The 25,291-nt window shown below is 38.1% G+C and overlaps 1 protein-coding gene across 4 annotated transcripts; it reads right to left on the bottom strand.

Moving 5' to 3' along the window:
* Window positions 1-23,377, bottom strand: CASP7 (caspase 7). Of its 4 annotated transcripts, none has more exons than XM_082765390.1 (7): window positions 23,312-23,377; window positions 21,584-21,696; window positions 4,780-4,928; window positions 3,712-3,840; window positions 3,108-3,283; window positions 2,873-3,011; window positions 1-1,605 (listed from the first exon to the last, which is right to left on the bottom strand). In XM_082765390.1, exons 2-7 carry the CDS (start codon window positions 21,694-21,696, stop codon window positions 1,382-1,384), a joined length of 930 nt encoding a protein of 309 aa, XP_082621516.1. In that variant the 5' UTR covers window positions 23,312-23,377; the 3' UTR covers window positions 1-1,381. The 4 variants fall into 4 exon arrangements, with proteins under 4 accessions (XP_082621516.1, XP_082621518.1, XP_082621519.1 ...); XM_082765392.1 differs by lacking the exon at window positions 23,312-23,377 and adding an exon at window positions 22,643-23,096; XM_082765393.1 differs by lacking the exon at window positions 23,312-23,377 and adding an exon at window positions 22,096-22,156.
* Between the last annotated feature and the right edge of the window lie 1,914 nt (window positions 23,378-25,291).

Here is a 25,291-nt window from a genome sequence, read left to right on the forward strand (position 1 = left end):
ATAAGAAATTAAAAAACAAAACAGGTCTTTATTGATGTCACACTCAAGACTTCCACAAAACAGTAATTCATTTTATTCAAACAATTGTAAATTTGACTTATGAAAAAATATGCCTCATTATGCCACAATTCTTGTAAGAAAATTAACTTAATAATTTGGTAATTTGGCCCTAGTAACATGTAACTATTTTCTTAGAAGATTTATAAAATAAAATAAAATAAAAAAGTATAGAATGCATTTGCTGGGAAAAGGGTGAATAACTTATCATTTAGCAGTCTAACTAAATCATAAAACTTACTTTTCTGAACTAGCTACCAAATTTAAACAGAATATAAAAAGTAGGAATATGATCATCATTGACATACCTCCAAAATACAAGATCAAGACAATACAGTAACTAAAAAGGCACTTCTGGTTTCTGATTCAAGTAAGTATTTCCAGTCTTGGCAAAATTCCTCACAGACATAAGTAAAATCTAAACATCCACTTGTAAACATTCACATAATTCTATCATTTCAACATTAAATCTTTTTTTATTTTTTATAACAAAGCCTAGACATTAACTTTCTGTGGATTCAAAACTTCTGAATCAACAATCAGATATTTTTATTTTTGCAGGCAAACAAATTGCAATACCACTGTTTCAGGCCGTTCTAACAGTTAATTGTCATTTGCAAAGCAAAAGTCTCCAAAGTGGCAATTTAATAAGGCATCATCCAATTACAATTTGCCCAAATTTAGAATAAAATAAAATTAAAATGTTTGTCACATTTCCATACTATTCAACTGAATCACCTACAAATAAAACCACCTTTTGCTAGAACGATAACTAAGTAAATTGACTTCCATATTAAGCACAGAGCAACCATTAATCATCATTAATAATGCTCATAAAAAAGGAAATGAATAAATTAGACTATGAACCACCCTTTTAAAGAGCTACAAGATTAGTTTTATCTCTGGACATTCCCACAGTATGACAGTCTTCAGAAATTTCCAAGGAATTTACAGTTCTTTGAGCTAGTAGTGAGAGAAAAGATGGAGCCTCATTGATGCTTTTTAAAATAAATTTTACAATCTGTTTTCTGGAATAAACTTTTATGGATCAGGTAGGTAACTCTCAGAACATCTTCAATATCCATAAATCAAGACAGCCCCACTAAGGAAAATCAAAATAATTTGTATTAGCTGTAGGGTTGGTCCAGAGCATTTATTTTTTTTAAATCTTGCATATTGTCCATCCATCAGATACTCCAGCTTATGCGATTTATAAATCTAGTGTAATTGAATTATATAAAATAGTGTTACTTCAATTTATAATCCAATCTCCACCCAAAAACATATCCTGATCTCACATCATTGGTTGCATTAAAATCTGCTTTCAGAAGTAAAGTTCCTTAGTGAGCATAGACACTACGCAAGGAATCTGCTTCTTCTCACTGAAGCGTGGATCATCAGATTGTGATTCAAAATTTGTGGCAACCACATAGTTGACCCGTGTGAGGATCTGCATGATCTCAAGTTGTTTTCCATGTTCATTTAGCACAGAGCACAGAGACTGCACAAACCAGGAGCCTCTTCCAGGATTCCTCCATGAATAATAACCTTGCAGGAAAGACAAATAAAAAAAATACATTATTTTTCCTTTTGTCTTATTGTCTTTCAGTGAAGAACGGAATATCAGAGATTTACTAGTTTCTGTGAAAGATTCTGTATTTACAGTAACTGCACACACAAAGTTAAATTCTTACTAGTTGTATCACCTATCCTGCTTTATTAATGTGGAGAATTAACATCAGCTCCCCAATCCGTACGATACCATTCTATATTTACAGTACCATTCTGTATTTTCCCATAGAACCTTATTTTTGTATTAGCTTCATGCCATAAACTATCCTCTTTCTGCATTCAACTCAAATTCAACATAGTCACTAAAACAGGCAGTATCCCCTTCCTTTGCCATCTGTAATGTCTGTGCCTTCTTACCTGCCAAATCTGGGCTTTCTTCTGTCTTAGCGGTAGCTAGCATAAAAGGTGCAGATACAATAAATTGGCCCAACATATGCTGGGTCTTAGCTTTTTGCCCATCAGTGTACACCAGCTTATCAATGAGGATCTACAATGCTAGGGCTAGTACTGCAGCAGCTGTGATGGATGCATTAGGGGCACAGACACAAGTTCTGTAGAAATACATGTTTTATCAGAGTAACTACTACACTATGGAGAACTGAAGATAGGACTTCCAACTTCTTCCGGCTATATTAGCAATTCGAATCAAAGATTAATTCCCTGCCTACAAACTTTGTCTGTGCTGTAATAAAGGAGTTCAGATCACGTGTCTTTATCAAGCAATTTTAAAAACATATTTAATATAACTTATTTCTGTTCTGCATGATTATAGCCTCATAATCAGATTCACACTCTCTATTTTAATTATGTACCTCCTACAAAGTCAGTGCTACTGTGACATGCATGCTATACTTTTCTCTCCATAGCACTACAGTAGGAGTATGTCCTTTAAAATCTAGCTTCCTGTTAAAAAAAAAAGGTTGTTAACCATAGTAAATTAAAATTCTGAATGTTAGTGAAAGTCAACATATACAGCACATCTATTTGCACTTCTGAAAATAAAAATGTTACAGTTGCTGAAGACAAAAAAACAAAATTAAAATTCTGAAGACAGAAAACAGAATTAAAAAAAAAAATCTAACGGAATATAACTGTTTCTTTTTTATTCACTTACACATACCCGGTTACTGAAATTTAAATGTAAAAATGCATATCTAGTTTACAAATAGTGTGTAATTAATTCATATGAGCGATAAGTTGTCAGGCTTCTTTCCTCCCACACTTTTTTTTTTTTTTTTTTTACCTGGCACTGTGGAATATGCAAACAGAAAATCTGCTTCGACTGGAATTTTGTATCTAGGATTGGCATCTGTTTCCAGAGTGTCATTTGCAGGTCCAGAGTCAGTTTGTATACCTTCATCAAATTCAGAGCCTCGGCATGCCTGAAATAGCCGTGAAGATGACAAGACCAGACACATGACAAAACACGTCTTCTCTGCTGCTGCAGTAGGGTATTATATTTACCTTAGAGCTATTACCTGAATGAAAAATAATTTGGGTTTCCCTATAAGGCTTTTACATTTGTCTCCTCTGAAGAGTGCAGTCAGATGTTTGATAGCCATAGGTCCATCGGTGCCATAGATGAGGCCTTCCTCCCCATGGCTTAGAAGGATACAGGCAAAGCAAGCAGCATCACTGTGATTCTCTTCAGCAGCTACAAGTCAAATACTTTTTAACCAAAAGGAAGTAAAACTTTAAATGAAAATTTCCTGAGACTAAATGTACAGTGGGCCTCTGTTGGAAGGCATAAGAAGTGGATAAAGATGACACAACCCACTTTTTAACAATGTACCTTGAATAAATGAATGCAGGGTCTAGTCCACTAGAGTAAGCAGGCCAAACTCTTCACTAAATGACAACAGTCTTCATTTACTATGACAATAAAACTGTATTTCTGAATTGACTTTGGAAGAGGTGGGGAATTAAAGCTAATCTGTTCAGAAACCCAGTCCTCCTACACAGAAAACTTCATTTAGAGGGGCCTAAGCAATCTGCTCTAATCTGACCTGCTCTGTGCTGTGCATAACTTGGGTGACCTCCAGAGGTCCTTTCCACAATTATTCTATGATTGTAAATTTTTACCTTGCTTCAGTAGTTTTTTCATATCATCACAGCTTCGGTCATTGTGTATGTGAACCTCAAAACCTAAGTTTCTAAAACTCTTAGTTAGATCTCCAGCATCTTTATCAGTGCCATTGCGTGTACCCATTCCTGTCAGAAAAGAAACAATACAGTTGATTGCACGTTAGACAATTCAGAATAATTTACATATTGAAAGGTGACAAATTTAAAACAATCCTCTAGCATTTTCAGCATTTAGAACAGTTGTGAGGTTCTTTTTAATGTAAAATAATGCAAAGTTCAATGTTAACATGTATCTTATCCTGAAAAATGGTGCTTAACTCCAGAATCTTGGAACACGGAACCTCTGTGGAGCATTCTATCTCCTTTTGGTTATGCAGACTAACACATGCATAAAGCACCCCAAGGAATTATTGTTGAAAAAGAGTCCCTATGATATCCACATAAAAGACACTGATGTAAATTCTTTGGAATAAGCTCTTCATTCAACGTGTTTGCCTAGTTTGTAGGGAAAAAAAAACACAACTATGAAGTTGACTATAACACAAATATCATCTGCTTCAAAACTGTACACAGTCTAGAAAGTTAAATGCATCTACCACAGAGAAGTGAGCAGAGCATAGCTACAGATACTAGCTTTTGTAGCATGGCTACAGCTATTAAGTTATTGTTCAGGGATGGGAAAGTTATAATACAGGCTGCAGATACCAAAGTTCAAATTTTAACAACACACCCTTAAAGTCTGGGACAAAGGTTTCGTTTGAAGTTGGCAGAGCAAGGTGATGTGCTTTTTGAAATATCTACTGCAAAGGAACTGTAAAGAGGTGCTCCAATGTAAGTATTAGATACCAGAAAAAAACTGTAGGAACAACTATTTCTCAAATAAGGTAAGTATAGTAATTAAATTCAATACTCTGAAAATAATAGGTTTATTGATAAATGAAAGAGTAAAAAATCTGAAATCTGTAATGAATGTCATCAAAGGAATCACAGAACAGTTTAGGTTGGAAAGGACCTCTGGAGGTCATGTGGTCCAACCTTCCCTCTCAAGCACGCAGAGAACATTACCTGTTTTGTCTTCAAAATTTTTGTTGTTTATAATAATGCATTTGCCAACTTTCTTGTAGTCCATATTATACTGGAATGTGGGCGTAACAATTCGGTACTGATTACTGAGAGAGGACTTTGGCTGCTCTTCTTCTCCATTCTTCTTTTTTCTATGTGAACCAAACGAAAATACTGTTAGTGGCCAGTCACATGCAACGTGCCTATTTATCTTGACTCAGACTATTGCAGCAGCCCGAACTCGTGTTTTTATTTCTCTTGTATCTGTTTTCTTCCTTCGTATTTCAGACAGAGATGTAGAGATATTAATTCATTGCTTAAGTCTTGTCGTTTCCATGCAACGATTACTGTACACTATTGGATTTTGATGATGGTAAAGTCACACTTGACTGAGCTGTGGTACAAGCAGACCCTGACCCAAATAGCACGGATAAAACAAAACAAGTTGGGCTTTTGCAAACTATGGTTCAGGACATAAGTACTGTTTTACTTTTACTATAATTAATTAATGGAACTACATTAATTTATGGATCTTCCTTACTAACTATTCCACACATGACAAGAAGATACACAGTATACCCCATGGCATGATAGGATTTGTTTATTGAATCATTACCATCCCCAGATTTTATGAAGATTGATAGTTTCTACTGAGAAAGGTTATAGATATGAACAGGTCATGTGTTAACTTGGTCTGTCAATCAATGGTTTGAACCTAAGCAAAATGTAAGTAAATTTTAAGTGTAATCTCATCAGAATCTGAACCTCACATTAAAAAAAAAAATCCCCTATATTCTCCATTCATACAGCTGTTCACTGACCTTTCTGCTTTGTGAGAGAGCCATAGAGTGAATGACAAAGAGCTGCTGAGAGATAGCACGGACCTTACCCACCAATTTACTCTAAATGAAGAATTATAGAACAAACTGGAGTACAGTCACGAGGGATTCAGCAGTACTTGATTTTAGAGGTGGACTTTTTGGTCCAGCCAGGTGCCTTTTTTTGAGATCTCCACAAGCAGAACTGAAGCCAGTGAGAACCTTTAAAGCGTCTGATGATGCCTCAGAAACAAAACCAAGCTCTGAAATGGCACAGTTAGAAACAACGCTCAAAAAAGGGCAGAAGAACGTATCAACAAATCTCTTACTGATTTAGTCCGGCATCCTGCTTCCAATAGTACTTACTGCTGAAGTACGGAGGAAAACATAACCTGTTTTCTTAGCACAATTAACTGCACTTTACAGTTTGTTTTAACCCCATGAGATTTTTCCCATAATTTAAGCTCCTCATTCTGACATCTTTCTAGAGAATTACCAAGCTATTTGCTTCAATAACAGCCTGTAGACATGAGATTGCTGCAAATTGATTAAATGTTGTTTAGGAAACGTGCTTTCTTACCTACCTGATCTAATGATTGTTTTGGCTCCAAGTGTCCTCTTTTTTATGACTAAAGGATGGGCCTAACTGGAAACCGTAACAAACCATCTCTGGATGATTCATCATGTTTATATACTACTGCAATTCGATTTTAAAACTGTTTCTTCTTATCTTTGAGTGTTGTTATAAAGGACCAAATCAAATAGCTGCACCTAGCCAGTGGTGTATTGTTTTTACACATAACCCTTGTAATGTCATCTCCTCTCTTAGAGTTCTTTTAGAGACCACGAAACAAGGTTTTGAATTGTGCCTACTTGAGGACTGTATTTGATACTCTGAAAGTACAGTGTTTTTTTTTCTGGCAAATCACAAGTATTGGTATTCTCACTACATACTACTTCTTGAGGGCCCTGGGAGCAATAATTAAATATGCTTTGCCTCAAAGAAAAAGAAAAAAAAAAAAGATTTTAACCATTTTAAAGAATTAATCACAGTTCTATGGTGTTAGTATCACATTTGAGATTCAAAGAGATCTTGCATTCTTATTTTAGCCTAAAATTCCCCCCTATTCCGTATCACTAGACTACTCTCTAGGAAAAAAAAAAAAAAAAGAGAGAAAAAAAAGTTTCAAAACAAACAAGCACCCAGATCAATGAAGAGGCTAATTTCCTCAGTCCACGCTGGATTCAAGTAGTACAGATTTCCCTGGCTTCACCAGCTTCCTGACAATGCTGTATGACTAGCAGTGGCTGTTACAAATAATAGGATGTTTACAAGGGTGTTGTACACAAATTCCTTTTTTATGTAGCCCATGAAAACTTAGGACAGATCTACAGAAGTGGTGCAGCGTTGTGCTTGCACTGACTGCTCTCCTAAAATGCTGGAAGTGATCTAACTGTAGACCAGAAGTCAGGCAGTCACGTAACCCCACAGAGAAGCTCTCTGAGAACAGCAGCTGGGTGAATTGGCCCCGGAATGTAGCCCCACAACTTCTGCTCTGAACAACAACTTCTTCACTTCCGAGTTCAGGAGTTTGCACTCATTCATGCAGAAAGCATCGGGTCTGTATGGGATGCAGCTACTGCTGGCATTCCCAAAAGCAAGCCAGAAGCTCTAGGCTGTTCAATGTCAGAATGTCACAGACGAGCCTTGCCAGCATGGCAGTCCGCACGAACCCTTTATTTAATTTCCCCATTCCTTTACAAAAGATAGTATGGCTTTGTTCTAACCATTCTTTCCATCCTGAACAGGATAATCAGATAATAAGCAACCACGGCGTATCTTGCAGGGTTCCGCCTATCATTTCTTTACTGGCAGAACAACAAAACAGTTCCAGAAATCTTTTGGTATCTGTCCAAGCTGAATGAATAAGGTTGTGCTATATACTTATCCCTGCTCTGCAGTCCAGTGAGAACTCTTTTTTTTTATTTTTATTTTTGGCTGTGCCAAAACAGTGCAATATGGGAATTGCCTGAGTGACCTAAGCTGATAGTATAAAATCCCACTCTTCAGTTTAAACAAGCTAAATAATTGCAATAATGATTAATAATGTAATAAATATGTACTTATCAGCCCTTAAGGGAAATTCCTTGTTAGTGAGAAGCTAGCTTATGACTAAAAGGATAAAGCTTTCCAGAGAATTTTTTTATTTTATAAGCGTTGAACTGGACACATGTTAATAAAAATGTTGACTTGTTCTCTAGGCATCCTAATCACAGCAGATTCTGAAAGGGTTTCCACGGGTTAATTATGTGCTGTTATAAACTGTTTTCATCTATCTGCTGTCAGCTTTATTTCCTTCTGCTTCTCTGACATCCAGTGTCATCCCTTTTTTTGAATTCAAACTTGCCCAGACTAAATAGAAGCTTGAATTTTATGACTCTTTCCTCTTTCTTTAGCCTTTAATTACAGCCATGCCTTAATTCCTCACTCCACTAGTGGTCAATGTGATCTTTCCCTTGGACAGAAATAGTCCTTCAATCAGTGCTCTCACATATTTCATGTTCTCTCCTTTTGGTCAAGAGTTCAGGAAGATCGAAACTCCACTATAGCACCCTCATATAGCTTGCATGTTTTCATCCTTACCGTGTCTCTAAATCGAGGGCTTAGGCTTGACAATGGTCTGTCTGGGAATGGGACTTCATCAAGTCTATACTCAATTGGTGTCAACAGTGGAAAAATCATTATTGTCAACTTCTTACATTTCAAATATAAAATTAAAGTTTCCCATACCACTTATCATTCTCTTTCTTGAGTTTTAAATAGCAGAGGCCAAACTTCCCATCCCTATTAGTGGCCAGAATTCTGTCAAAGTCAATGGAGATAAATTCATTTGCACCAGTAGTAACTTTGATCTTGACCGTACAAAGGAATGCTAATTATCACAACAAACTTTCCTTTCTGTTACACTTTGGGTAAACTATGGTGTCACTATGTAAAGATATCAGGATTTAAGGATAAAAATACCACTGTTAATGTTTAAATATACTTAAAGATTATTTTCAATAAAAAAATAAAATCTTGTCAGTTATACTGAAAGCAGTGTCTCTTAGCAGTCACAATTGCCTTTACTTTGGCTTTTTTTCTACTAGCGTCACTCCTGCACTATCTTTGCTACCAGTATGCTGGTATGACAAAGCAGAATCTAAAATTATTTAGAAGAATAAAAACAAATTGCAGGTCCTGCACCTAGGTCAGGGCAATCCCAAGCATGAATACAGTGGGCAATGGATTGAGAGCAGCCCTGAGGAGAAAAACCTGGGGGTGGTGGTTGACGAGAAGCTCAACATGAGCCAGCGATGCACACTTGCAGCCCAAAAAGCCAACCATACCCTGGGCTGCACCAAAAACAATGTGGCCAGCAGAAAAGCTGGGGAGGGGGCATAGTGATAGGACAAGGTGTGTTGGGTACTCTTCAGTTGGTACCCTCTACTGAAAGGGGGTAGATTTAGATTAGATATTTGGGAGAAATTCCTAAGAAATTAGGAAAAAATGTCCCATCCCTGGAAGTGCTCAAGGCCAGGCTGGTTGGAGCTTTGGGTAACCTGGTCTGGTGGGAGGGGGGTGGGAGCTGGGTCATCTTTACGGCCCCTTCCAACCCAAACCATGCTATGATTCTGTGATCATCACTTCCTACTCAGAGGATGGGAGGGGATCCCTGTTTCACAGAATGTGAATCGCATTTGTTTATTTTTACATTTTTTTCTTTTCTAAGAGGAATTATGGTGTTAATTAAAAATTAATTCTAACAATGATATTACAGGGCATACCTGGGCTTTGAAAACAGCAGTATTCCTTTTTACTCCACAGAAAGTCAGGGACTTTTGGTGCTATACTAAAAGATGTAAGTAGATTTAAAAAAAAAAAAAAAAAAAAAAAAAAAAAACCACCAAACCAACAATTAAGATATTATTCAATTTAAGGAAGTTTCCATTCATAGGAGAGTGGAAAAGGTTAAATTGATTCCATGTATTTCTATCCTAAGTACACATACACACAAAAGAGAGAACTCTGTCTTTTGTTCTATGAAGTTCAGTAAATTTAAGTTTTATTTGATTAGGACTGTCTCAGAATATTGTGATAGCTTTTTTTTTTTTTTTAGTCTGGCATGTTTCTTTAATCTGATGTGCAGCCATATATCAATTTTGAATGACTGGTAACAGGTTTCTATTAAAAAGAAAAATTGTTTGTCTAAAAAAAGCATGCTTATTTTACACAATACTTCATCTCAGGGTTGCTTCTGGAGTCCCTATACCTTTTGCCATTGGAGAATACATTTACTGTTGTTTCAGGTTGCCAGCCTTTCTGTTGAGTCCAGACAAAAAAATGACAGTAGTAGTACAGTGACAAAGTCCACAGTACAAATCTCTGTTAATCCATCAACATCCAACAGAACCTTGATGCACTTAATGTTGTGGGATGGAAGGCATCTTAAAACTGCAGTGCTCTTTATTTATTCTATTACTAACCACTAGGGTGTCTCTCGCATTACTTCTGTATTTGTTGATATCTTAAAATACTGCATTTCAATAAATTCCCCACTGAATGGAGTGGGTAAGCATGAAGGACAATATTTTACTTTTAAGACTTCTACAGAAACTTTTGTAACCTATACTGCTGATTTTCCTTATATGCACTTTGTGTGGTTCTATGCTGCTTTATCTCTTAAAACCCCCACTTCTTCAACTATTGCATGCATGGTGTTTGCACAAAAAACAGGGTGTTTGCAACTACTTATCACAAGTGCTATGTTTGCGCTCCTGGGGAAAACCTCCCGCAGTGGATTTTCATTTTTCTTTTTAGTAAGCAGTTAAAGGACAGATGGGAAATGCTGAAAATGCAAGGACGATTTTGTCTGAATTCACAAGACATCATCAAATTCTGCGTAGTAAAGCTGAGTGTGGTGGAGACCAATTCAGTTATTCTTCTGAAGAAGTGACCAGGAAACAAAATTCATAAATTAGACAAATCAAGGTTCAAAATTTGGTTTCCCGATTCTGCTCCAGTCTCTTCTCTCAGTTAGTGGTCTCTTCATGTCTGTTGCTTTCTGATCATGAATGAATATGTCTTATTCCTATACAACCAAACTGCCAGCTTTAATACTTTTAGCCTGTTTCAATATTTTTATCCAGTCTAATTTCACCATATTTAGTACATCTTTAATTGCTGTACACTTTTCCCTCTTTGATTTTTTTTTTTCTCTTGGAACCTATTGGTAATAACAAGCACAAGACACTTGTTAAACCTGACTAGAGCTTTTTAGATCTTAAGTACTTTAAGGCAGACTCTTTGTTCTTTGTCAGATCCATTTTGGTAAAATGTCATGCAGATTTAAACCTGCATGCAAATAATAGATTATCCTGTTGCCTTTTCCCATTAATATTGCATCAGGTTGGCAAAGCAGCAACATTTCTGGACAAGATGAATGTGTCACTATTTGAAACTTCCTTTATAAAATGAATATTCTTTTACTGTTAATAACCAGCAAGCATAAATTATATGGGATTAACTAAGCATAACCCAGAAAGGCTAGTCCAAATACTACATCAGTCTTACACTGCATTTGATTATATGATTCTGGGTCACACACTAGCAAGGCTGCATGCTGGAATATGAAATACAATCTACTTTAAATACTAATTGGAGCCACTGCATAAGAGATTGGCTTTTGGGAGATCTCCATTCTGTTTGCAATCTGTCTGTGACACACAATTGGCTCTCAAACCTTTTCTCCTGAATATACCCCAGCAGCAGATGAGATTTCCACTTCTCTCTTTTTCAGACAGGTAATGCCTTGCCAACGACTCTCCTGAAAGAGCTTAAATATAATTGTAAACCAAGAAAGAAAAAAAATAATATGCTTTACAATCTATTACTTTAAAGGTTTCCCAAGCTCCCAAATTATGTGCCAGTTGGTAAACTGAAAAACGGCTTAATAGTTGAACTATCTCCTGAGGAAAAAGGAGGAATATTTAATAACATAGGAAGAAGTTCAAGTAAATATTGCTTACTTTCCTTACAGAAAGCTATTAACAAATGACTGCTGACTTTGATGAACCAGCTGCAATAAAACAAGCAGTTAAAGAGATTTCTAATATTGAAGTCAGAATCTTTTCAACAAAATAGAAACTCTTCATTTAGAAGAGAAAAGGGGTCCTACAAAACTGAACATAGAAGTTCCCCTAAAAGCATCTACACATAATTGCACCTATACTTCTGTGGCAAGGAGACTGGACAAAAGGCATGAAAACTGACAGAGTCAATTTAGAAAACAATAGCAAACATAAAAAGCACAATACAAAGAAGCATTTAAACAGAAAACAAACAAACAAACAGTCCTATACTTCTGTTCCCTCTAACGCAATAGCCTTGTTTTCTATGCTAAAGAAATTTTAAATGGTGGTGAAGCAGATCAATTTGATAACTCTGGAGTGTAAGGTTCGTATTTATCAATGACATAAAAAGTTTGGCCAGTGCTTTCCTCTTCATATACCACTCTGCTGAAGTGCCTAAACCACAAAAGTCATTTTTAGGAAGTGGTAGAATGCCAGGAAGTGGCAAGTGTGTTTACTCAAACACCACACCCCCTAATGAGCACATCCCACAGACCTACTAAAAGTAAGAGGACCAGACAGGCCATAAAATAAAGTCTGCTTCTAACTGTTCACAAGATCAGGGCCATAGTAAATATTTAGTCCTCAGCCGCCTTTTAAACTGACGTTCATGACTTCTTTGGAACAGGATTGTCAGCTGACCGAACAAAGATCACTTAAAATCACCAGAGGAAAAGGCTTTTCCTTGAGCGGACCTGATACGAGGAAGCTGATGAAGAGCGTCCCTTGTTTCTTAGGAAAAAACATGTCCTGAGTCCTTCTTCTAACTATAAACACACTAATCTCAGGATTCATTTTGAAAGGGAAATATTCTTGTATCAGTCCTGAAAGAAAGGAGTTAAGTGAACAGTGCAATTACTTCCTTGAACTTGTGAAGATATCAGTAGGGCTGGGAAAGACCTGAGCTTTCATTAACAATTTCTTTGCCCAAGGCAAGACCGGTTTCCAGGCCAGTAAAACAGTTTCATATTAAAATCTGACTTTTGGTATTGCTATGAAACATGTAGCACTATTGTTACAGGTATTGCAGAAAATCTGCAAAATAAAATGCTTCAATTTTTTAAAGAAATCTTGGCATTTGCCTAAGTTTCTTGTAGCATTCTGTACCACCTCCAACAGTAAAACACAAGCCATAAAAGTATTTATTAAGATAACATGCTAGCTATGCTTTGCTGAGTTAACTTGATGAAAAGTATTAAACAAACCCAAAATGCTTGACCAGTTCCAGGGGGAAGATACATGCCATTACCCACACTGAGAGCCATATAGCTGTGCTCAGGATGAAGAACTAGTTCAAATTTTGCTTCTGCTGTTGAATAACTGTGAGGAACTAATTCCACATCATTGGGCCTTCATTTTTTTTCATTACGAATGTAGCCTGAACAAACCTATTTCAAGCAATTACAATCTCATGAAGCAATTACAGATCTCATGGCTTCTGTACAGGATGGTATCAATGTGCAGTAACCCAGAGAACGAATTTAAAATCCCCTGTTTTGCCCTTAGCAAACACACATTTGCACAATCTTTAGGTCCAGAGTAGGTGAGGTAGCTTACTGGCACGTGCCTGGTGGAAAAAACTGCTGCACTGTGGAGGTCTACAGGGGATTTTAGTCCAGAAACCACTCCCTAGCTTTGGTTACTGCTCATTAGCTTCCCTGAATAGTAAATAATCATGTGTAGGCATTAACAGTTTTACGTTAACTGCAAAATACACAAACGGTTGCAGTGCACAGAATATGGCATTCCCCTAAAGGCCCCCGGCACCTTAATGGCCAATCTGCCATGGTTTATTGGGTTGCAGCTACTCAGCACACCTGCAGCAGTGGTTGTGCGCATGTTCAACATCCTTTGAAGCCACAATCTGAAGTGTATTAGCTTCAGCCCCAGTACAGCCTCGCCTACCAAAAAACTTCACAAGTGCAACAGTCACAGAGGCGAGCAAAATCCACCGGTGACCTGCAGCATGCTCACTGCAGTAGCTGACTCTCCTGTGTGTGAGCATGAGCATGCTTTTCCTTTGATCTCTTGCAAAACAAACCACACAACCTCATTCAGTAGTTTCTACAAACCTGCAGCTTGTTTTATCTGAAGCATGTTTTTCAGATTCATACCCAAACTTTTTCAAAGATTTGCTGTGCCTAAATAAAAATCCAGTGTTTAAATGCCCTCACTATTAAATATCTGCTTGGCTGAATTTATCTTGTGTATGTTTTCCCTCTGTTGGATCTACTTCTGAATTGCTTTTTTGCAAAAAGTGCCTCCTATCTCCTAATACTATATCCCACATATACGTATAAAGTATAAACAAATTATCTTTCAACTTTAGAGAAACTAAACAGAATACATTTTAAATCCCTCATTGTATGACATTTTTTTCAAAACCTGAACTACCCTTGTAGCTTTTGTAGTGCCATTTTAGCTTCAGACCCCTCTCCAATCAGGAGGGAAAGTTTTCTAAGAAACTAAGTTTTCTAAGTTTTCTAATAAACTTGGAAAACATAGAAACCTAGTTAAGGACAACTGGAAACTCACTGTGTAATGAAAGGAGTTATTTCAAAGAACAAACCTCAGACTACAACATTTAACATACTTTGTACAATCCAGCTATTTCTGGAGTGCTAGTTGTTGTACCTAAATCTATCATAAAATCACAGAATCACCTGGGTTGGCAAAGACCAACCAAGGTGGATCCTAAAGAATCCCATCAAGCTGACCTACCAAGTCCCATCACTAAAACATGACCCTCAGGCAAGTATCTCACTGTCCTAATTTCGTGTTAGTGATGGCTTTAACATAACTCAAAACCATGGCTACATTTTTATTTGTTAAATACAAATGAAGCAGATGGAGTACACTGGTTCTAAGCAAGTCCCACGTAGTAAAAAAAAAAAAAAGTTTCAACAGTCTTTTATGTCTTATATTGCCCACATTTCACGACAGTTAAAAAAAGACAGGATAAAATAAGATAAAATAAAAACAAACAGCAGGTAGCAGTATCCAAGTCTTTGGGCGCCTAATATTGTATGGACATTTTACAGCCTACACGAAAATTTGGAGGTGTAACACCCACGGTTGACCAAAACAGAGCAAATTCTAAACTCTCAACCATCAATTTGTAATTCACCTTCAGCTTCCTAAATAACTTCCTACATGGTACCTGCTGTGCAGGTCTCACAATATTATATGCAACATAATATTCAAAAGGTAAAATTTTACCAAATTGCTTTACCATATTGCTTGCTGAAAGGCTTTCTACTCATTTCTGGAAAACCTGAGCGTATTCACCTTCCATGGGGGTTCTGAAAATTGAAATCTTGCACATAATATCCCAAGTAGTATAAAGTATATAGGCAACTCCCAATTATGCAATAAAAAGATACAGTCTCTTTTATCTGTCATAGGATCTAGGACTACTAAGAAGTTTATAGAGGCTGCTTGGAAAATGACTCAAAATAAAGCAAAGCCCCCAAATACTACTTCTAAAAAAACACATTCTAGCTAGGATTACCTATTGGAAAACACCAGTAAAATTATTATTAGCTTGATATAAGCACCACAACTAAACTCTTTCAGGGTGCACATCCATGAGATTTCCAAACAGGTGGCGGAGAAAGAAGGAGATAAATAACTTTCTACAGTACCTTGGCTCATCATCAAATGGCACTCCACACTGCATCTGAAAATAGCTTCAGCTTGTGCTCAAGAGCAAGTCTAATCTTCTTTGCTAATGCTAGGAGCCCACCATGCTCAGGGCTACATTGGAGAGTGAAACAGGTTGTGTTCTGTGCTCAGGCCCAAAGATTCGCCTGTGTCAGCAGTGGGTCACGCTGGACTTTTCCATGGGGCTATTCAAACCCTCACAACTATCGCCCTGCGAGCTGAGGTCATGCAGGCCTGACCTACCTTTGCTGACAAGCGGAAAACACGCTCCCATCACTCTGATTCTATCACTGCTCCTATGCAAGAGTGTAGGAAAACAGAGCAGATCTTGAGATGCAGGTGGGACAGCAAGCTTTGCTTTTTAACACATCTTCCTTCCTTCTCTAAGAAGCTGATTCACCATCACTACAATATTTACACAGTGAACGCTCCTAAGAAAATAATGCAAAACAACACACACAGTTTACAAAACCTCTTTTGTATTCTAATTCACTGAACTATTTCCCACGTTTACTCTTACACAGTTTTTGTTTATTTTAAATTTGGATCGTCGTTGGTTGCTTAACAAGGTTAAAAATGAAAATATACAACAGCTTTCCTCCAAATTTTAACTGCTGACAAGCAGAGTTTATTGTAAGGAAGGAAATAAATTACTACAATAAAAAGGAATTAGGCTACTTAGCTCACTGTTGTGATTGCTACAGATATAGTTCAAGAATAACCCCACATTTGCTGTGCTGCACATGAGAAAGTCTCCAAGGAGACTGGAAGCAAATACTGACTATGAATTAATGACTTCTTATACTTTAGGATAGATGCTATTTCAAGACACTTAGGTATTTCCTATATGGCACGTTTATTAAGTGTCCAAGGGAAAGCATTGTCCACAATTGTAACTCGTTGTTAGATGTTCCTGCCGTGTACTCTAGAAGTTGAATTCTAGATCTAACAAAAAGTGCAGTAACAAAAAATAAAAAACAACCTCCAGCTTAAGGGAGAGCAATGAAAAAGGAACACCTCTGTTGCACTATGTTAGAATCTCTTATTGTCTATGTAGGAATTAATATTAGCAGGCTAGAGATGCCAAAAGCTATTACTTCTGAAATTATATGTTCAGTGCTTTGGGGGACATACTCTGGTATTTAGCCTGTGAAAGCAGAACCCACAAACATCAAACAAATTAAAATGACAGCCTTTACAGGATGCTGAAAGGAAAGATCATCACCCGTTTACAGGAAAAACTAAGGCACATGGTGATTTGCTTGGAGACATAGAGGAAACCTGAGGCTGAACCAAGTGTTCAGTTCAGATCTCTTCATTCCAGCCCAGAGCATAAATTCAAATAATGATTCATTGGCTCTTATTTCTTTTAAGGTAACTTGCTATTTTTATTACACCTAATTTAAGGATAGAAGAGGCACTTAGCAATATTTGGGTTTGAAAGGTCTGTAATATTCTGTGGCTGGAAAACCTGTAACAGAACTTAATTTTTTACCTTAAAACTGTGAAAGTTATGGTAAAAAAAGACGAGGTATCATTCAAAGCATCATTTGGATTTGAACACATTAATTTCAACACAGAAACAGCTGATCTGGAGGCCAATACAGTTGCTTCACAACCATACAATGATACCAGCAGCAGTTTTTCAGTAAATAAAGTAATTAATGAATTAGATCAAGCACAGTGTTCCCCAGTGTCTCCCCAGTTCTGGCCCCCCAAAAACCAAAATGGGCAATTCCGGAAAACATGCGGATGTGAGAAGGAATAAAGAAATACACAATGTGTAACTATTCTTCACCAAGTGCTACCTGCAAAACATCTTATAAACCAAACAAAAAGAAACTGTTGGTAACCAAAAGTGAATGGAAAATATCTCCTGAAAAGCTAGAAGAGCAATAAAAGAGCAAGGCCAAAACAAAGACAATTTTCTATTCTCATTGCAGCTCCAAGGCTGTGGCTGAATCTCAAAAATGAGTATTCTTCAAAAGATAGGATTATTTATTTTGAGAAATGTGACTATGCTAATATATGGGGCGTGAAGTTAAAACAGCTTTAGTAACATCCATGGTTCCTCACTTTGATGCCATGTAGCCCAAATAAACACCATACAGATGAAATGAAAAACACCCCTATCTATCTGTGAACCTTGGATATTTAATTGGTGGATATCATAACTCTTGAACTACAGAAGTAAGATATGCACTGATGTTTCTTGCAAACTTTCAAATTAATTAAAATAAAGAGTCTCAAACTTTACAGTAGCCTGACTTGGTAGAAATAAATGACATACAAACATTTTGTTGTTTTACACTGTTAAACAGCTGAAGTACTCTTGGTGAGTCTATGTCAATATACCCTACAAGACTCTCAATCTCCTTACGGATATTTTGTTAAAATACATTTGAGGTATTTAGCCTTCCAATACCTAAAAGGAGCTACAGGAAAACTGGGGAGGGACTCTTTGGCAGGGAATGTAGTGATAGGACAAAGAGTGATGGCTTTAAGCTAAAAGAGGGTAGGTTTAGATTAGATGTTAGGAAGAAATTCTTCACTCAGAGGGTGGTGAGGCACTGGCACAGGCTGCCCAGAGAAGCTGTGGATGCCCCATCCCTGGAGGTGCTCAAGGCCAGGTTGGATGGGGCTTTGGGTAACCTGATCTGGTGGGAGGTGTCCCTGCCATGGCAGGGAAGTTGGAATTGGATGGTCTTTAAGGTCGCTTCCAACCCTAAACCGTTCTATGATTCAAAGTTTTTTGCATTAATGATACTACAGTATCATAGAGTTTCAATGGTAACTCAGTATTTGTAATTTTTACATATATATTCAAATGATGTCTTCTGTTTCCAGACAGCAGAGCTGCAGTGGATAAAAGTAACTAGCGGACAAAGGTTTCTATGTAATTAAATTAGTATAAACCTGGTATCTAGATATTACTAACAACTACCCTCTTCTGCATGATGCTTCTTCACTGAAGCCAACTGTCGTGATTATTAACAGAGCTAGTGCTAGTCTATTAAATATTGGGCATTTTCAGATGTAACTTTAAAAAATATAATAATATATTAGGAGTACAAGAAATCCTAGCTCCATATAATACAATGGAACACAAATTCTACTCTATTTCTTGAAAAAAATTGTTACCTGGATGCTAATCTAGGTTTTACTACTCTGTTTCTCAATCTCCCTAACAGAGTTCCCTAATAAAAGACTCCAAATGAAGATATTAAATCATCCCTTGGAGAAGTAGAGACTATTTTTAAAGTCTCAAAAAACATAACATGAATACATGCAAGAAAGAAGAAAAAAAAAATATGGGAAAAGTTCTATTAGTTTTTAATTATAACAAAGAATTTAAAAATGTGTTTCAAATCCTCAGCTCAATATTTGTTTATCAATGTCTTTTAACATTTTGTTTGGCTCAGGCTTGCCAGAGTGCACCCTTATATCTCTGCTTTCTGAAACACAACTTTTTTGTTCAACTGCAAGTCTGTAATTTTTGTCTACGTTGTGTTTTGTAGTAAACAAAAGTGAAACCCGTCTGCCATCTAGTGGCTAAAAAGACTCAACACTCCTAAAACAAACCCAAACACTTTCTTCACCCAAATTATCTAAGTAATAGCATTTTTTCCCAGAAAAGGAAATATGTAGTAGAGAATTCCCCTAAATTGTGGCACACACAAGCCACTCTGTGCCTTGTTCTGAGCTTTGTTACCTCCTTGGTAAACCAGGGTCACAGACTTCGTGGAGATAAATGTGCCGTATCTAAGATTTTCACCTATTTACTGCTCTTGCTACATAAATCTCCAGTCACAGCCAAAAGAAGGCAAATTGAAGCTGTGAAGCTACTGGAATAAGTTGGTTTTTCTGCATGGCTTTGAATATAATTTCTCACTGTTCTGTTCTCTTCCACATTAGAATTAACATGCGGATCTACCAAGTTAGTTGTTTTCCTACTGAGATTACGTATATTAAGCACTAATAATTGAAACAGAATGCTGAATTTCCTTGAAAGTACTGTACAGCTGGTAAAAATTTGGTTGCTAAAACAAAACAACAGACCATATAATTGCAGTCAATCTAAAGCTTTCTAGACACCTTTTTTTTTCCAGGTATTAACTTTATGTTGCCAAAGTGGAGTCTTGGCAATCAAGAACTACTTTGGTTCTACCTAACAGTACATATAACTAGTATCTGGTACTGACCAGTAATGAGAGTTAAGAGAATAATGGAATATTCTCAGAGAAAACTCATTTAGGGACATCTTGTACCAAAGATTTTAACATCAATATTCCCACCAGCCTTTTCTTCCATATATTCATCTATTTTCTTCTGAACTCAAGTAAAATATTGAAATCTGCATACCCTGTGACATTTTACAACTTCATTGTACAACTGCACTATGAGCTATGTTGCAAATACATCTGATTCTTTTAAACTGACTGTATAAACTTTTCATTGGATGCCCCCTAGTTGTTTTGTGAGGCACCATGACCAGTCACTCTCTATTCACTTTCTCCTACATCACAGTCACTATTTTAGATCATACCCCATCTTTCTTTATGCGCTCACATCCTTTTCCTATCTTCCTATCTTCCTCCAGGCCAAAGAGTTGTAGTTTCTATAAGACAAAGACTTTATCAGTGTACTTGGATTTTTAAGACCTTCTTGGTAGAAGAGCAGCTCATCACTCTTTAAACTATCATCAGCTTCTTCAAGGAGCTTTGACAGATTTCTTGGGCTTTATTTTTTTTTCTATAAAATCTACGTTGAATCTTCTCAAGTACCTCTTATTTTTTTTTTTCTGTATTTATTTTATCTGAATGATTTTTTATTTCTAAAGAAAAACGTTTCAAATTGTATCTTCAAGGAGTTGCCAAAAGACGAATGCCTCAAACTGATGAATAGCCAAATTACTTGAAAAATTTCTTATAAAAAAAGAAAAGTGATAGAAATGCTGATTCTTGCCTTTCCTTCAGGAATGATTAACTTTGAGTTGCGTAATTTAATAACAATATTAGCATATCACCTCTTATAAAGAAGACCAATCGTATATTAAAAGACACATTTAATAAATTTTAAAAGAAACCTTTGAAAAGTATTTTGCAAGATTTAGAAATAAATGTTACATTGTCTATTTTGTATTATGTGAGTTTGTGAAAATTAATAATATGCATACACATCATATAACACACTTAAGGAATGAGAAAATGAGAGACAGCAAAAGTAGAGTGATTTGCTTAACAGCACAGCAAAAGTCTTCTAAGACTAAGGCAGCTTCAGTTCTCTCACAGATTTGCTATACCCGTTAGCCTCTCATAATAAGCTGCAAAAATAAAATTAACTGGTACATATACTTTCTCTGAATTATACTCTTCACTTGAATGTGCATGTCCAATAAAAAAAATAAATCAAAACCTCTCTGTAAATGCAACAGTTTCAGTAATAAACACCTGTAATAAAATACAAGAAGTTCACAATGTGAAGTAGTCTTTTTCTGACACTTAACAGTATTTGTAAATTTTACATGTTCATTTTTTGTCTTTTTCATTTTCAATCACATCTATCTAGTGTTTTCAGGAGTACAGACAGCAGTACATAGTTCTTGCAGCCTGTACATTTAATGAAAGTGAGATTATGCTTCAGTGAGACTACTAGGCTTTAAAATGAAATGCTTTTAATTTCCTCTGTAATGGGTTACATCTCTAGACTCAGTGAGGCTTCTTTGTGCTACAGCCTAGATGGCACATCCAGGCTTCAAACTAACTTAAATAGTCAGCAGGGGATTCCAGTGATGTAGGAGATTAGCTGAGCTGAATGCAGTAAAATAGATAATTAATGGCATATTTAATTCCCAGCTCTACGAAAGGGCAATGTTTAAGATGAGGGGCTACAATTGATGCTAAACGAACTTAGTGGTCTCTTGACTACCAAATAAGCTGATGAGAGATACTATAGGTCTGTGTAAATCAGAGCAGCTTGAGGGCTGTTCAGCTTTAGGGTACTGATTAGATACACTAAACCTTACACAAGATACAGCTTCTCTCTATCAGACCCTCTTTGACACTGTGGGAACAGCAAACTGAATACTAGAATCCCATTAGAAGAGTAGTATCATAGCTGATAGAAAAATAATAGAAATAAAAGTAGCAACTTACCTTGAAAAAATTGACAGTCTACTACTTCTGTCTGGCTTTGCGTCAACTACATCCTCTTGACCTTCCTCACTTCTCTCTTCAGTAGAACTATCAACGTGGTGAGCTCCTGACATCTACAAATAGAAGTACAAGAACGTAAGTGTCCCTCAATGAACACTATTATTTCAGAAATTCTTATACAAACCGAAACATTAAACCAGATACATGTGGGATTGCTGGTCTCATATGATACTTAATCAAGGAAGAGTGGCTATAGATTTTTGACACCGCATTCACGTGACCCTGCACATGCTCAGCCACCTCTGTACTTACTGTCTTGTGGTTGTTACCAGCAAGTGAGTTGTCTAACAGCACTCAGAACTGCAGATAAGGACAGAAATAGAAATCATTCTATGATCTAAGATCATTCTATGATCTAAGATCTTACGACTAATTCCCTGAAAATGTTCATGATTTGGGAAGAGGTGTGTTTAGAACAAAGCAAAGACAATTAACTAAAACTGCAGTCCCACCTGGTACAAAAACACCCAGAAATCTCCTGTGTTTTCATTTACATAAGCAAATGAGCATAAGAGAAAACTCAGTGTTATCTTCCATGGATGGAATCTTAATTTTTAATTTCTCTGTATCAACCGTTAATACCAATTTTATATTCTTTTAATGATTAATTAATACATGTGTACAGTCGTTAGGAAAAAACATGAGTGTTTCTTGGAAATTAAAAGACTTTTCATGACATAAACAAGCCTCTTATGCAAATTGCTGTATTTCAGCCAATTTTTTGGTACTCTGCTGTAAGCTTGGAACATCTTCAGCCATCTCAAAAGGGACAGTAGGTACCATAAGGCTGAGTTGGTCTAGTGGCTTTTCTTTTTTTTTTTTTAAATGAAAAAAAAAAAGGTCTTTCTTCTGTGTACTGAGCTGACCACTCACTAAGTTTACTTAGATTGTTAAACTAGCAGAAAACTGTAAGGAGTCATTTTCTTATAGTGCTGCACCCTGCATCAGTGCAGCGTGGGATGAGAAGAGCAGCGGAGAAGCAAAAGCAGGACCCCACACCTTTGCTACCAGTGGGATTTGCTGAGCCGTTCGTCCAGCTCTGGCCTCAGATTTTCAGGAGGAAAATCCAGCAGCTTTTCCTGCCCCATCCCCATGTGTAGGCAGATTAAAGTTGCTTTTGCAACGCGTTTACTCAGAAGCATACAGCTCTGTATCAAGCTCGGGCAGCCCGCAGCAGGACCAGGCTGGCTGCGTGACCCCCCAACACCATCCAGCAGGCTTTTAAGCTCCCCGAGAGCAACAGCAGCCCCCATTCGACAAATAAACTATTTGTTAGCCACGCTTATAACAGGCAAGAAAGGAAAAAGCGAGCAGTCGGAGGAGGCCGAGAAGAAGCCGCCCCAGGGCAGCTGCCCCACAAAGGTGGGGCAAGCACCAGCGGCCATGCCCGGAATCGCCAGCTCGCCTCCAGGAAATGGCCGTGCGGCCACCCGGGGGGACGGCCCCTCCACAGGGGGAAAGGCCGGCGAGAAGGAAAGGACCGGCAGGGAGGGGACCGGGGGGGCCGGGGGAGGAGAAGCGGAGCCGGGGGAGGAGAAGCGGGGCCAGGGGGGAGCGGGCAGCGGGACGGCGGCGGGGCTGGGGAAAGGGGGGGGGGGGCGCGGAGCGTCAGCCTTGGGAGGAGCGGGGAGGGCGGCCGGGGGGCAGCGAAGCAGATCCGGGGCTTGCCTTGGCGCTGGGCTCCGGCGAGGCAGAAGTCAAAACGAAAACGAAAGCGCCAGGCAGCGGGGAGGGACGGCCCCGGCCCGGCCCAGCTCCGCCCGGTGTCCCAGGGGTGCCCCCGGCACGTCCCCCCCCGCCCCGGCTGCCCCGTAGCCACAGGCTGGTCGCAGCCAAGAGAAAATTAGGAAATTGCCGGGTTTAATAGCGGCGCTCCCTCACACCCCCCTCAAAAGGAGAGCCTTAAGTTTCATGGTGATACGAGGTTGTCTAGATCTAAGGAAATTTTTTTCCCGTTTATAAACTTCTGTGGCATTTCCGTATCTTTCCAATTATTCACAGTGTTGCATCTCTGCTAATTACGATGTCCCACTGTGTAGCCTCTGCATCAGGCCCAGCAGTCCAGTGCACGGGCTGGAGATTGGCACAGTCTTACTAATTACTCCTGGATGCAGGCTCCAATCCTGCAAAATCATACACCTACCCAGCGGTGTGTGGTGTTTAACATTCACTACCTGAAGAGATTTACATCAAAGCGACATCTTTCACTGTAACTGCTTCATAATTGGCACAAAACACAGGCGCCGTAACAAACAGCCTTTTGCTTCCCGACAGGTCACCGCTTCGATGTGAGCGAGCAGCCTCTGAACTGCGCCGTGGCTCTTGCCGTGCCTCCGCGTGCTGCTGCCGGGCCTGGCCTCAGCTTTGTGGGATGACGCCTGTAGCTCCTGGTTGGACGTGTAGCCAAAGTTTGCACCTGAGAATCAGACTCTGACATAATCCCATGGCTCCCTGCTTGCCATCTGTTAGCTGCTGCTTTTCAAGAAGCCAACGCCATTTCTAAATCTGTGGTAGAGCATTACGGGCAACAGAGAAACTGGGAATGTGTAGGTCTTTGAGTAAACGTGTGCAGAGGAGAGGTGGTGGTGGACTATGCCATAACCAGCTATGAGTGACACTGGCTCCTGAGCTTCAGAACATCCACATATGCTTTCCTGGCAATGTGTGGAAGTTATCCAGGAAATCCAGAAGCTGTATGCTGACTGTCTTTCTATGTCTTGACAGCTAAGTTTGTCCATTGCCACCCAGCCCTCACAGCCAAATCAGTAGATCTAGAAATGTCTCTGTTCCCAAAGTCATTGTAATGCTATTGCAAAAGTAGTATGGTATTTGATAACACTTCTCAGTTTTGAAGAGATCACTAATAGATTTCTATGTGGGAAATTTACGACTGAAACTGTTGATGAAACCTCTTTGTCATTTTCATGTTAGTTGCTGACATTCACAAAGTGAAGGGTTGATTCCTCAGTGTGCTGCGATGCCTTTCTTAACTACCTGTTGGATTAACTGATTTTAATGCAGAGTAAAGTGCTAGATTTTTCAGAAAATCTTACTGGTTTCCAGTGCTGAGTAAGGGAGAAATTAGAAAATACAGAAGTAGAAGGAAATACCTTGCTTCAGGGCATAGAGTGATTGCTACCTGGGGAAGGGTCAGGAAGGAAAATTTTTCTCACATATAATATTGCACAGCTGGCCACGTGTGTTATTGGGCAGAGGGAAGAGCCAGCAATGGGATGCATCAGCATTCCTTTTCTTATCCTCAGAGACTCACTGCAGTCTCTAAAAACATTAATAATGAAGCCTTTGAGTGGATATTTGCATTGTAGAAAAGAAGTGTTTAACTACCATGTAAGCAGTTGTAGGATGACAATGGAGCATACCTTTGGGAAATAGAAAGGTAGATGGCGGGTACATACTAGAAGACTTGAGGCAACTAAGTAGTACCTGTCAGGAATAATAACTTTGTGCTGTGTTCTGCATGACAGCTGTGAAAACAAGGGTGAGTCATTGCTGTGACCTGGGAGGCAGAGGTGGGGATACTTCTAGGATGGAGAGCTTGAATGACTCTCAAGATATTCCCTCCTAAATTATGGTTGTTAGGATTTTATATATTTTGCAAGAAAAGGTGGATGGTTTGATACACTGTTG

This window comes from Aythya marila, assembly GCF_965140915.1.
Source record: "Aythya marila genome assembly, chromosome: 7".
Lineage (NCBI taxonomy): Eukaryota > Metazoa > Chordata > Aves > Anseriformes > Anatidae > Aythya > Aythya marila.